We start from the raw sequence: 12,425 nt of genomic DNA on the forward strand, positions 1-12,425 counted from the left end.
ACATTGATCAGGGTAGCAACCATGACCAGTGTAAGCAATGATCAGGGTAGCAACCATGACCAATGTAAACATTGATCAGAGTAGCAACCATGACCAGTGTAAGCAATGATCAGAATAGCAGGCATGACCATTGTAAGCATTCAATGGCAACCAGGTTTCAATTCCAGAGCACTCGACTACTAATCAGTAAACGAGTCAGAACATGTTAGCAAAAGTGTGTGGACAACAGCCACGGAAGCAATCCACATGCGACACAACGCCAGGAATACCGCCACAGCAACAATCCAGCTCACGACGGCGAAGCCACTACTCACTCGGGTAGTCGTCGGGGTAGGTCACCTCCACCTCGCCACTCTCGCCACCCTCTTCCTCGTCGCCGGACCCATAGCCGGAGCCATACAGGCTATTGTAGTCCTCATCGTCCGCCGGCTCGTTGCGCGGCGACGCGATCGGGTCCTCTCGCTCGTAGCGAGCCGGCGCTCCGATCGGCTCCACCGGTTGGTCGGCATCGTTGTCGCTGAACGTCAGGTCCGCCAACTGCTGCTGCTGCAAGGGGGGAAGGGTGGGCTCGTTAGTAGTGCAAGGCAGCGTCCTCGCTGGGTGGGGGCGGGGGGGCGTAATCTCGGTTGCGGGATTTCTCTTTTTTAGGCCGGTGTGGTGACGATGACGGGAATTTGTGGGAAAATTTTTACTCAACGTATCTTGGGGTATAGGTGGTATGTGAGTGAGGAATGACATCTACTGCACTCTCATAGAAATTTCTGATACAATATTCTCCCCATCTACTTTCTAATACACTATTCTCTCCATCTACTTTCTGATACACTATTCTCCCCTCCACCGACTCCTCCTCCCTTCAGTTATCTCTCGTTCCTCGAATTCCAGCACTTTCCCCACAGTTATACTAGCTTTCAGTAGTAAAACTATCAATTGGAGAGATGGAATCTCCTGGCAAGCATGGTTCAATCCACATTTCGAGGCAACATGGTACATTTAAGCACTGCAGTTGGTCGCTGTTGTACTATTTCGTATCACAGCAAGAATATATTGAACTGAATTTTTAACGTGTCCACGTTAGCTCATAGAGAAGAAATGCTGGTGTGTTAATTTATTCATCTATTGATTGATATCATTTAGAATCTAGTGATCCTGTCCCGCCGCGTTACTATCACAGTATTAGCTATTTCCTTCGTTTTTTTGCTATATCACACAATTCACCGCGGTACATGGTGACGGTGTGTGTGTGGGAGGGGGGGGGGCATAGATACACGCGCATTAGCCCTGATCGACAGTGAGACAGCCAGCATCACTGGGGAATGCATGTTTACTTTAGAGCGCGAAGAGCGCGCGCGATCGTATCCAGCGACGCGAAATATAGTCATTCGAAGAAGCGATTAATAGATTAATACAATGACTGCGAGACGGCGGGCTACTACTATATATGGGGCTCTACGGCGGGCTCTACTACTAAACTGCGCTTGCTCGGCTGGATCAATACTGGTGCTGGACACTACAAGCAATGGGATGGCCAGGGAGCGACGGCTAGGGAGCGGAAATAGAGAGAGAGAGAGAGACTCGCTGCTGCTCCGCCGTTCCGCACAGTGCCTACGGTACCACAATACGGCAGACACCTGCATGAGAAGAACAAGCATTGTTGTGGCGCACAGCGAAAGGGTAATGAATGCGGCTTTATTACGGGGGGCCAGTGTGAGCGGCGGTAAACGGCCGCGTGTTTCCTTTCATCGCCGCCGTGTGCCAAACACAGGCGCCGGAAGAAAGCCTCGTATAACCTTCGCGATGTTGATCTCTCGCGTTCCTATCTGCTATACAGCCGCACTCCTCAGAAACAGACGCGCGCACATACGCACACATGCACATACGCACACATGCACGCGCGCACGTACGCACACGTACCAACGCGCGCATATACGCACGCGCGCCCGAACACATACAACACACACACGCACAACTACAATCACGCACGCACGCTCGCACGTTCGCACGCGCACGACCGAACACATCCAACACACACGCACAAACACACGAACTCGCGCACTCACGCACACGACGACCGTCAGCAAGCGACGCGACGCTGCCGACGGAACGCGTCGCCGCCGCCCGCCCGCCCGCCGACGCGCGAAGTGCACACAAACACGTTTGCCGAACGAAGACATATATAGGTAAAGTTAACCGCTTATGAGAGCAAACATCGAGGTCACTCGATGCTGGTCAATATTTACGATCGTCGGCGGGTACATGGGCATACGAGACTCATCCACGACCAAAGTACATCGTCCCCGCCGTCTATAGCTGTAATCAATTAGGTGACCACTCCGACGGGAAGACAAAGTCCTTGACTGCCGGCACAGTACATCAGCATTTCCAATTCAAGTGTAGGCTGCATGAGCGCTGCGGTTTAGAGGAACGCTCGTAGGGAAACCAAAACGAACAGTTCGAGTCGAAACGAAGTTTGAATGATTTGCCAGTGGGTCTAGCCGTCTACGTGTTGGTATACAGTGCGGTGTAGCACAAACTCCCCAACGCTGATTCCCGCCGAAATTGCAACGGTGCGATCGAGAGAGGTGCGTGGCGTGTCCTCTGAGACAGACATGCGGGGGAGGGATCCGGCTTTGCAATGCTTGCGCGCTGCTGCTGCTCACGAACCCAGCAGAAAACCGCGGTGAACTTCACCTGCCACCATAAAAGAGGGCAAAAAGATGGCTTGACGGTGAACACATGGGGCAAAAAGATGGCTCGATGGTGAAAAACAGAATCAGTAAAATTACATCTTTTGAGATAGAATCACTTGTTTTTTTCAAAATATAAGCAAAAAAAACAATCGCATAGACTCTAATTACTATTTCTATATACTTTTATATGTCTATGCAAAAAGATGGCTAGGGAAAAATGGGGGGGGGGAGGCAAAAAGATGGCAGGGGAAAAATTTGGGGGCAAAAAGATGAATAGGAAAAAATTTGGGGGCAAAAAAATGTCAAGGAAAACGAAAAATGGGAGGCAATAATGCGGCGCATATATATATATATACACGCCACTATGCGGAGTACCCCCCCCCCGGGGGGGGCGAGGGCTTGCACTGCCGACACAGTGAATGGTCAGCTGTCATAATGACCGCACGCCTGCATAACACCCGCCAACACAGGGCGTCCAGGCACCGATAATCCAGGCACAGAAAGCGATCTCCGCGCGAACGAAGTGCCCGCACATAACTACTACTCCATACACACCGTCACACATTTGTCCCATATATTTTTACATCACCGCCGCGTTTCTAGACGGAAACCAGTCGCTCCGTCGACACCGTTGCGACATGTCGGCCCACAACGCCAGTGGACGTCTATAGTAGCCAGAATCAGATCCGACAAAGCAGGCCATACTTGCGGAGAGGGGGCAACAGCGTGGCCCATGGATCAATAACCTGTTCATATATGCACTTATAATAAGTGTCCGCAGAGAAGAGCCTCTCGACCATGAAGTTTGATCAATGTCCAAATTCCGACAAACTAACTGTGAAACCTCAGCAGTCGTAGCTATATCATGTGCGAGACATGTTGCGCACGATCACGAATCACAAATCTCACAATCAATAAATCATCAATCCACGCAAAGGAGACAGAAACGACTGTAAACAGAGGGTACACTGCGGGAAGCTTATTTTTGCTGTCTTTTAACATGTGTCCCGCGTGCAAAATATAAACTGCAGAGCTGCGTTTAGCTCTAGAACTATAGCCCTTCGCTCTGCCACAGGCGCAGTGGAACCTGTGGCAGAGCGAAGGGCTATTGTTCTAGAGCTAGGTTGCGTTCGGCTCTTGCGGCCTAAATGACATTAAACCACAAACTAATATATGACCATGACCATATATGACCATTAAAGTTGGGAACACTCCTAATGGAGTATCACCCCGTAATGCGCATATACAGAAGTAGAAGTGGTAAGGTATTACCCTATACCGGCACCCCCAGAGCCCTCGCTCGCTTTCATCTTGGGCCCGACCGCTTGCCGTCTAACCACCGTCTCACACATTTACATCGACACCGCTTCCCAAAAGTATGAAATTTACTCGCTTACAGTATATATAGCGGGCATGATCAGCGTTGGCGGCAGCTATACCAGAAGAAGCCGATTGTAAATGGGAATAAATCATTGTCTATCGATTTTCATCAACAGAATGGAGACTGCCGATTTCCGCCTCTGTAACGCGAAGAGAGTTATATGTTTTACATTATACAGACGGCAATTCTAATCGCACTCGCTCTCTTGCGAGTGTGGGCTCGCTTCCTAGATCTTCGTTAACCTACTTATATCTTGTTCTCGTTCTCTTGCTGTCGCTCAACCTTCTCCCCCTTACACGTGCGCACGCACGCACGCACGCTCTCTCTCCCTTCTCTCTCCCCTCACTCTCTCTCTCTCTCGCGCGCGCGTGCGCTCTCGCTCCCACTCTCTCGCCCCCATTAATCTATTTAAAAAACTCAGATGTCAAGTGAATGAGCGCACCGACCGGCATGGTCAGTCAAGGCACGGTCGCACAGCGGCAAGTGTCTGACTACTNAGAGATATATTTGGTCCTTAAAACGTTAATGCAAGTTGCTCGACCTGCGCCCGATCCTCTGGATATACGACGATCTTGAATCTTTTTGCACTTCCTAGCGCGGGACGCGAAGTTGTGTTTGCGTAGCGCAAACAGTGCTAGTCGTTGCCTCGACATGATCACCCGTCATGCTGGCCAGAGCCAACGAGCAATCAACCATCAAGCCAAACCAAGGACTGTAATCGCCGCGTTTTTGGATAATATGAATGAGTCATTCGTCTCTGCGGACTTCAAAACGGAGCTATCGAGAACCTAGCTGCATACGCGCGCGCATCGCGCAGCCGCGGCTGCGGTGCTAACGCGCGAAACATGCCCACGTCCGCACAAAGCAGGCGGCGGTGGAAGCGACGGCAAATACAAATTCGTCCCTGGATCGCTGTGCGACAGGTCTGGCGAGTGGTTTATTAAGGTAATGCGCACTGTTAGCTGTCGTTTATTAATGGGTTAGCGTATTACGTTGTGCTAGAGCACGCATCCGGTGCACACCGCCTGCAGTCACACAGGGCTTCATCGCACGTGCGGGATGCCTGTTCTATTTTGGAACCGTGACGGCGCGCCTTCCATCTTCGGCCGGCGGGGTCAGCATCTCTTGTCGTACTGCCTGATGCGTGCTTGTAGCGCGCAGGCCTCTTCTTGGTTGGTCGCACGTGCGTACGTGAACCCACACCATGCCCGCGACCACAGACGATCCCGGTGCGTGCGGGCGAGTGAGCGTACGATTAAAGTCAAGGAGTGTTAGTTAAGAGGAGCGAATTATACTTATAATCTAATAATATATATTATAATATATGTGATTTACCCCTTCTTTATACGCTCTTGAATATAAGTCGAACAAACCTAATAGAGGCGAGTGACGGGTGAACACACCCCCTCTTCATGATCATCGCCTACCACTGCTCGCGCTGCGCAGCCACAGGAGGTTGCATCGTTGAGGCATTAGGCACTCCTTCCCACGAGTACACTTGCGTTCTCGCATTTCGCACGTTCGCCACCACGTTCACAGCCTGGCCGCACCTCATAACTATTTATGTGCTACTATCGCTCCGCCATCCGCATTTCAAAATACACTTCCCTTCGCAATTAGCATGGTAAAGACTGCTCACACTGCCCGCATCTGATCGCCCCCTCCTACGACTGGCACAGCCTGAGTAATGCAATCGCCATCTGTTGGGCTAACATACCCCATATAACGGATTAATTTAGCTGCTTGAATAGTAGGCTGTACGCAGAAGCGATTCATTGTATTCGCTAAACCATAGTTTTTATGGGCTTTATTCTATTCGATACGAAGCGCTATATGCATCGTATATATATATTGGTCGAATATAATCTCAATTCAATACCACCTAAGCGACTTGCGCAACGCCTTGAGTAATCATTCGCCATCTGTTGGGGCTAGAGCAAGCTCGCATATAAGATTATTTAGCTGCTAATAGTAGCTGTACTGCAAGAAGCGTTCATGGTATAGCCAACGAACCTAGTTTTTAGTTTTATTTATGATCGAAACGCTATATATATATAGGTCCCAATATATCTCATTCAATACTCTTATCATATACGGGACGATATCTGGGGCCCGTTGTCAGAAACAAAATTAGTCTTAACATTAGTCTTAACATTAACAATTTCTCCTAGACCGTCGACATCACTTTGTTTCGTATTGTTATAAGGAAATCTGCCACGATTTTTCATTCTCGTAACTTCGCAGCGTTTCGGTCAACAGTCTAAGAGAAAAGGTTATTGTTAAGACTATTTTGTTTCTGACAACGGGCCCCTGAAACGGATCCGCAAACGATGTAGTCCGGACGCGATGTAAATACGGTTGTTAGTACTTGTTACCCGCACAATTGTCTTAATCAAGGTCGGTAAACCTCGGACACGACCTGTGCTTGTTTGACAAACCCTTTTACGTCGCCTCCCCCGCCGTCAACAAGCGGAAAAATACTTCAAATGTAACTATTCTCGAACCGACAGCCAAGGCGACCGCCGCCACACTATGCACGCGTATACATTCCGCACGTCATCGCTGGGCGGTGTCGGCAACGCGCCCAGCACCACTGCAAGTAAGATTCCTCTCTACACGTAAGCCGATTTCTGCCTTTCTATCCTCTACCGCGCGACAGTACAGGCGCATGCGTCACGCGTGTCGTTCTCGCGTCCCGTCGTCAGCGTCACGCGTCATCGTGATGTGTGCTGCGGTGACAGCGTCACGCGTCACAGCGTCAGCGTCACGCGTCATCGTGACGTCTGCTACGGTGACAGCGCCGTCAGATCGGCCCTCTCACATCCCGTCTGTTATAGGCAGCGTGCCGTACTAGGCACCGACGCACTGCTGAGGAAGCGGCGGCCGCGCAAATTGAGACTGGCAGAAGCTCTTATCCCGCGCCAGCTCCAAGATGAGCACGCGGACGCGAGGGGTGGGGGGGTGGAGGAGAGGCTTGGCACGGGGCTCGCTCGCTCGCGCGCTGCCTATGACCGTCTCCAGTTACATGCGGCGGACCGTTGCACCGCGGCCCATGCCTGATCAACCCGCCTCAGCGAAACGCTTCGGCCAATGTGATGGGACCTCATACCTTTACGAATATGTTTTCAGTTTATTTTTAATGTATTAAGATCATTATTTGTGGCTCGAGCGTCGTCGACTGGTATCGTGGTAGACGAACATGCGCGCGTCGTTCGGCCGATGAATTTCGGAGCGGAATATCAGGACCGAGTGGACAGAGTCCGACGCTCCCCCGGCCCCCCAGAACAACGCGTCTTGATCACTAGCAAACCAGCCAAGTGCGATTATCTCGACGGTTATCGAGTCTTCTCTCTCTCGCGGGCGGGCGCGGTTTCGTCTCCCCCTCTCTCCCTCTCTCTCTCGTCTCTCTCTTCTCGCTTTGCTTTTTCTGTCTGCTCGTGTCTCATCTCTCTTCTGCTCTCTCTCTCTCGCTCTTCTCTCTCTCTCTCTCTTTCTCTCCTCTCTCTCGTGCTCTTCTCGTCTCTCTCTCGCGTTCCTTCTCTCTCTCTTCTCTCGTCATTCTCTCTCTTCTCGCTCATCTTCTCTCTCTCTCTCTCTCTGATCTCTCTTCTCTCTCTCTGCTCTCTCTCTCTCTCTCTTCTCTCTCTGTCTCTCTCATCTCTCTTCTCTCTCTCTCTCTCTCTCTCTCTCTCTCTCTGTCTCTCTCGCTCTCTCTCTCTCTCGCTTTCTTTCTTTATTTTTCTCTCGCTCACTCTCTCTCTCTCTTTCTCTCTCTCTCTCTCTCTCTCTCTCTCTCTCTCCTCTGCTCTCTCTCTCTCTCTTCTCTCTCTCATCCTCTCTCTCTTCGTCTCTCTCTCTACTCTCTGTCTTCTCTTCTTGTCTTTATTTTCTCTCGTCACTTCTCTCTCTCTGTTCTCTCTTCGCGCGCTCTCTCTCTCTCTCTTCGCGTCATCTCGCTCAGCTCATCGCCGCATTTTCTCCTTCTGTCCCTCCTTCTCCATCTCTCTCTTCCTCTCCCTCTCCTTCTCTCTCCCTCTCCCTATCATTCTCCCTCCCATCTCTTCCCCTCCCTCTCTCTCTCTCGCCTCGCCTTATACTCGCTCCTCTCCGCCTCTCTCCCCTTCTCTCTCCGTCTCCCTCCCCTCTCTCCCTCTTTCTCGCCTCCATCGCCTCGCCTTCTACTCGCTCGTCTCCGCCGAGCTCTCTCGAAGTATGCGCAATAGCAATCTATAGTGTTCATCTCGGATTACGTCGGCCCGCCATCAACACTGGTGCGCCGCTAATGCCGCTAAACATGCCGCGAATCAGAGCGCCGATATTCGGGCATGATCAAATTTGACGCGAGATCTCATCTCGCACACACACGCGCGCGCGCCTGTCAACAACGTAAATATATAAATGCTGCGCCTGCAGATTCAATTTGTTACGGAGATTATTCCGGCATTCGATGTGCTTGTCCAATCCCCTGCCTTCCCCTCCCTCTGTTACACACACCCACCGTAAATGCCTTCCACTTCTAGGCTTCTTCTTCGCACCTCGATAGTGAAGAGCTAGGGGGAGGGAGCAAGGGAGGATTGGAGGGAGACAGAAAGTAGGCAAGGGTCATTTCAGTTGTCGTTGAAACATGGCGAGGTGGGGGGAGAGGAGGGGAAGCACCACCGACGGCGAAGCTGCAAGAATGCAAGAATGTGTACATGTATATATCGTGTATAGATGAGACGCGGTGCGCACGGCCAGGCACGCTGCGAAGTCACTCGCCAGAGGGAACTTCCGTGAAGCTGTTTACCGACGACCGCTACTCCTCTGCTACCCTACTGGCGGACAGCTCAAGGTCAGGTGCACATTTCCAGCCTCTAACGTACACACACACACACACAGGCGCGCGCCTACACTCTCTCAACACTGTTCGAATTACTGGCAGCCGCAATGATATAAACCCAAGCATGTTGGCTTCATGGCGCGGCGTGCGTACATGCTAGCGCTGGCTCGTCTGGTGACATCTCTCAATCCGCTTCGCCTTACAGCCTCCGCCTAATCGACTAATCTGGAAGCTGAATGAGTTGAAAAGGAAACACTATCCACCTTCTACCACTTGCCAGCGAATCTCCTAACACTTCCCAGCCCATCAGCTGTGGCCAATCTGTTAAAAAATGTGATGGGGGTGTATTTTTTTCACTTGCAGATGGATCGCTTTATCTGCGGATAGCGTGGAAATAGTATCAGCAGGTTCATTCGCAGGCCTGCCGTCGTCTCGAGGCTGGGGCTCGCACACAGGTGTTTGTATTTTAGAGCTGCTTACCGCCGCGAGTTTCACAGAAGCTACGTACCCGCGTTCATCACTGCTTGAACGCTGTGCGCTCTTAACGCGGTAGTAAGATAACGTAATTACCGACACAAGCCGCAACACGAGATTCAGCCAGGTAAGCGAGCTCGTTGCCAACGGTTGGGAAGGAAGTTCCAACACGCTATGGGTTTGTGCACTAGCTACTTAATTACGTGCATCCATGTTGAGATACCTGATCATGATGTCAGTATTGCCTCTTACTGGTTGACTATAAGGAGGCTACAACACGATAGAAACCTAGCTGCAAAATAGCTGCAACATAGCTAGAACAGGCCTCGAACGTGGATGCAAGAGAGTTGTAAAAAAGCCGTACAAGGCTCCAACAGCGCTGTAACGTGTCTGCCACTTCGAACTAACTGCAATCCGATCTGAGCAGACGGCCCTAAAAATATAAGCATTTCTGCTGTTTTTGATACGATATCATATTAATCCTGACATATTAACGCCACACTATGCAAAGTAACCCGGATAAAAACCAAAACAAACTCGCAGCGATTTTCCCCGCCATAGACTCCAGTCTAAACAAACGCACTCGTGCGCGGCAGAACAGCACGTTGAGAACACGTGGTGATAAGTGCAGATTCTTTTCCGATGTTCCTGCAGATTTCATCGTTCATTGCCAGTGGAAATCTCCGTTGGATGATTTGCAACGAAACTATATAACGCGCGTACAGGAAACGCCTCATCGGGCCCTATTATACCGCGTGTTTTTTAAAGGGCAATGGGTAGAGCTAAAATCAATACGCAGAAATAGGTATCTAGCCGATGGCTGCCTCTAAATGAGAAAAATGCCGAGAAAAAACATCCGGTGTGTAGATGATGTTATGTAGCACACTATACGTCTATACACTTCCACGGTTAGGCTATACACGGCAGCGTATTTGCGAACTTTCGCAAGTAAACTGTACGTCAACCGCCAATGTTTTCTTGACCCCATTTCTTTCAACAACATAATTCTGCCACACACGTCCGTAAATAAGTAGTCCGTTTTTTTAGTATTTTCTGCCGCCTCTCATCTTTACCGGACGACATCTTGCAATGCTGGTCTGGTCGCTCATCACCCGCAGATCATCTGCTTGCAGTAGGTAGCTGCATCATTACGCCACTACTATACGCACGTATACAATATTCGTACAATATACTACATACGTATACGCTATTATATATACGTACGTATACGCTACTATATACGTACGTATATACAACATTGACATTTACAAGATCTTAGGACCCAACTAATAGTTTTGGTGTTATAAATACTAAAATCTTGGCGAGTAGTAGGGTTGTGTGTTCGTACGAGTAACGTGGCATGGCAGCGAATAGCAGACGATCAGCTGCAGCAGCTGCTACAACATGTTCTGCTTGCATCTATGACAAATACGACATACGCATAATGTATATATACGCTCTCCTATTACACTATTTGTCATAGGAAGATTCTTCCTATGACACTATTTGTCAAATTCCTATGATTTACTATTACTATTACTTTTTATTTACTATTTATTGATTCTTCCTGTGACAAATATTGGCGAGTCAACCTCGTTCCGCTTTACAGCTGAAATTTACTGCTTGCGTTCATAATAGCGCTCCTAAACTCCTATGATGCGCACAACACATATAACAATATTTGTCATAGGAAGAACAGGCTGACAGTTGCTACTACTGGGACGGCGCTACAATGTTTCCTACTAATAACAGCAATAAAATCCGAATGCTGACCCAAGAACATGTTTCGCTACAAGGGGTGTGTTTTCGAATAGCCGCCTACATGAACAACACGAGGACTTCCAGCGAAGCCCTTCGATTTATGTCCACATCGTTGGCGACACAGTTCGCACGTGCTGCTGTAGATATGACAACGTAACCATCGTATTCAACAACGTCACGGCTATTCGACTGCGACACATTTACATTCGACAATGCCAGATGACAATTACATTCGACGAGCTGAAAACTTAATTCCACACAGGTCACGACAACGGGATGCAATCGACGCATGGGAACGCATCGCCGCACATTGTCCAGAGATGCCAACACTTTTCTGAGCAAACTGTAGTGAGGATGTCTGAAATCTGTAGTCCGATGGTACTCAGTAACCCGAGTATGCTAGGGTGGTTCGGGGCATGCCCCCCTCCCCGGAAAATCTTTGATTCCGAGATGCAATTTCCTGCATTCTGGGACCCAAAATGACAATAAGTTCACACTGATATTTGCTACTAAATACATGTAGTTATTTTCATAGTTATTTTCAATCATGTTATATCAATGTAACAAAAGACTTGAAATATCATCAAAATGATTTTTTTTCGATCGTAATAAAAATCGTAGTTGTATGCAAACTGGTCGTAGTGGTCAAAATGCAAACGAAATTCGTATGAAATACGGATAAATCGTAGTGGTTGGCATCTCGCAGCTGCGCTTAATTATAACCAAGGACGCATCAACACGCATAATCTCGAGTCGTAAGAGCAGTGGTAGTTAATTATGCTAATGAACCGCATGCAGCATCATGATCATCACCTGAAAGCACTCGGCGCAGCAGCAGATCCGTTAAAATTTCCGGTGATCGTTATTCGTAATGTAAACATCGGATGGAGAGGGCGACCGCTAAACGAATTAATCGCGACGCGTGCTGGCACGCCCGGTTGTCGGCGCGCGAAAATCCTTTGCACGAAATTCTCGTAGCGATTCATTGCAGTGAGGTGCGGGGGCCGGGCATCCATCCCAATCACGTGCTCGAGAGACCATAGTCAACTCACGCACGCACACACACACGCGCGCGCACACACACACACACACACACACACACACACACGACACGACACCGCACACGCACACGCACACGCACACGCACACGCACACGCACACGCACACGCACACGCACACACACGCACGCACACACACATACAAACACACACACACACGCACACACATACACACACACGCACGCACGCACACACGCCCACGCACAGACACACACACACACACACACACGTACATGCACACG

General features: G+C 49.7%; 1 protein-coding gene across 2 annotated transcripts in view; it reads right to left on the bottom strand.

The window, feature by feature from the left end:
* Positions 1–314: 314 nt before the first annotated feature.
* LOC106814219 (basement membrane-specific heparan sulfate proteoglycan core protein-like) overlaps positions 315–12,425 on the bottom strand; it is a gene marked incomplete at its 3' end in the record, with an annotated part of 99,672 nt that continues 87,561 nt past the window's right edge. For both annotated transcript variants that reach the window (XM_014818519.1, XM_014818518.1), the window contains 1 exon segment: positions 315–546. In XM_014818519.1, coding sequence (XP_014674005.1) covers positions 315–546 — 232 coding nt within the window.

Source organism: Priapulus caudatus, unplaced genomic scaffold (genome assembly GCF_000485595.1).
Source record: "Priapulus caudatus unplaced genomic scaffold, Priapulus_caudatus-5.0.1 Scaffold886, whole genome shotgun sequence".
Lineage (NCBI taxonomy): Eukaryota > Metazoa > Priapulida > Priapulimorpha > Priapulimorphida > Priapulidae > Priapulus > Priapulus caudatus.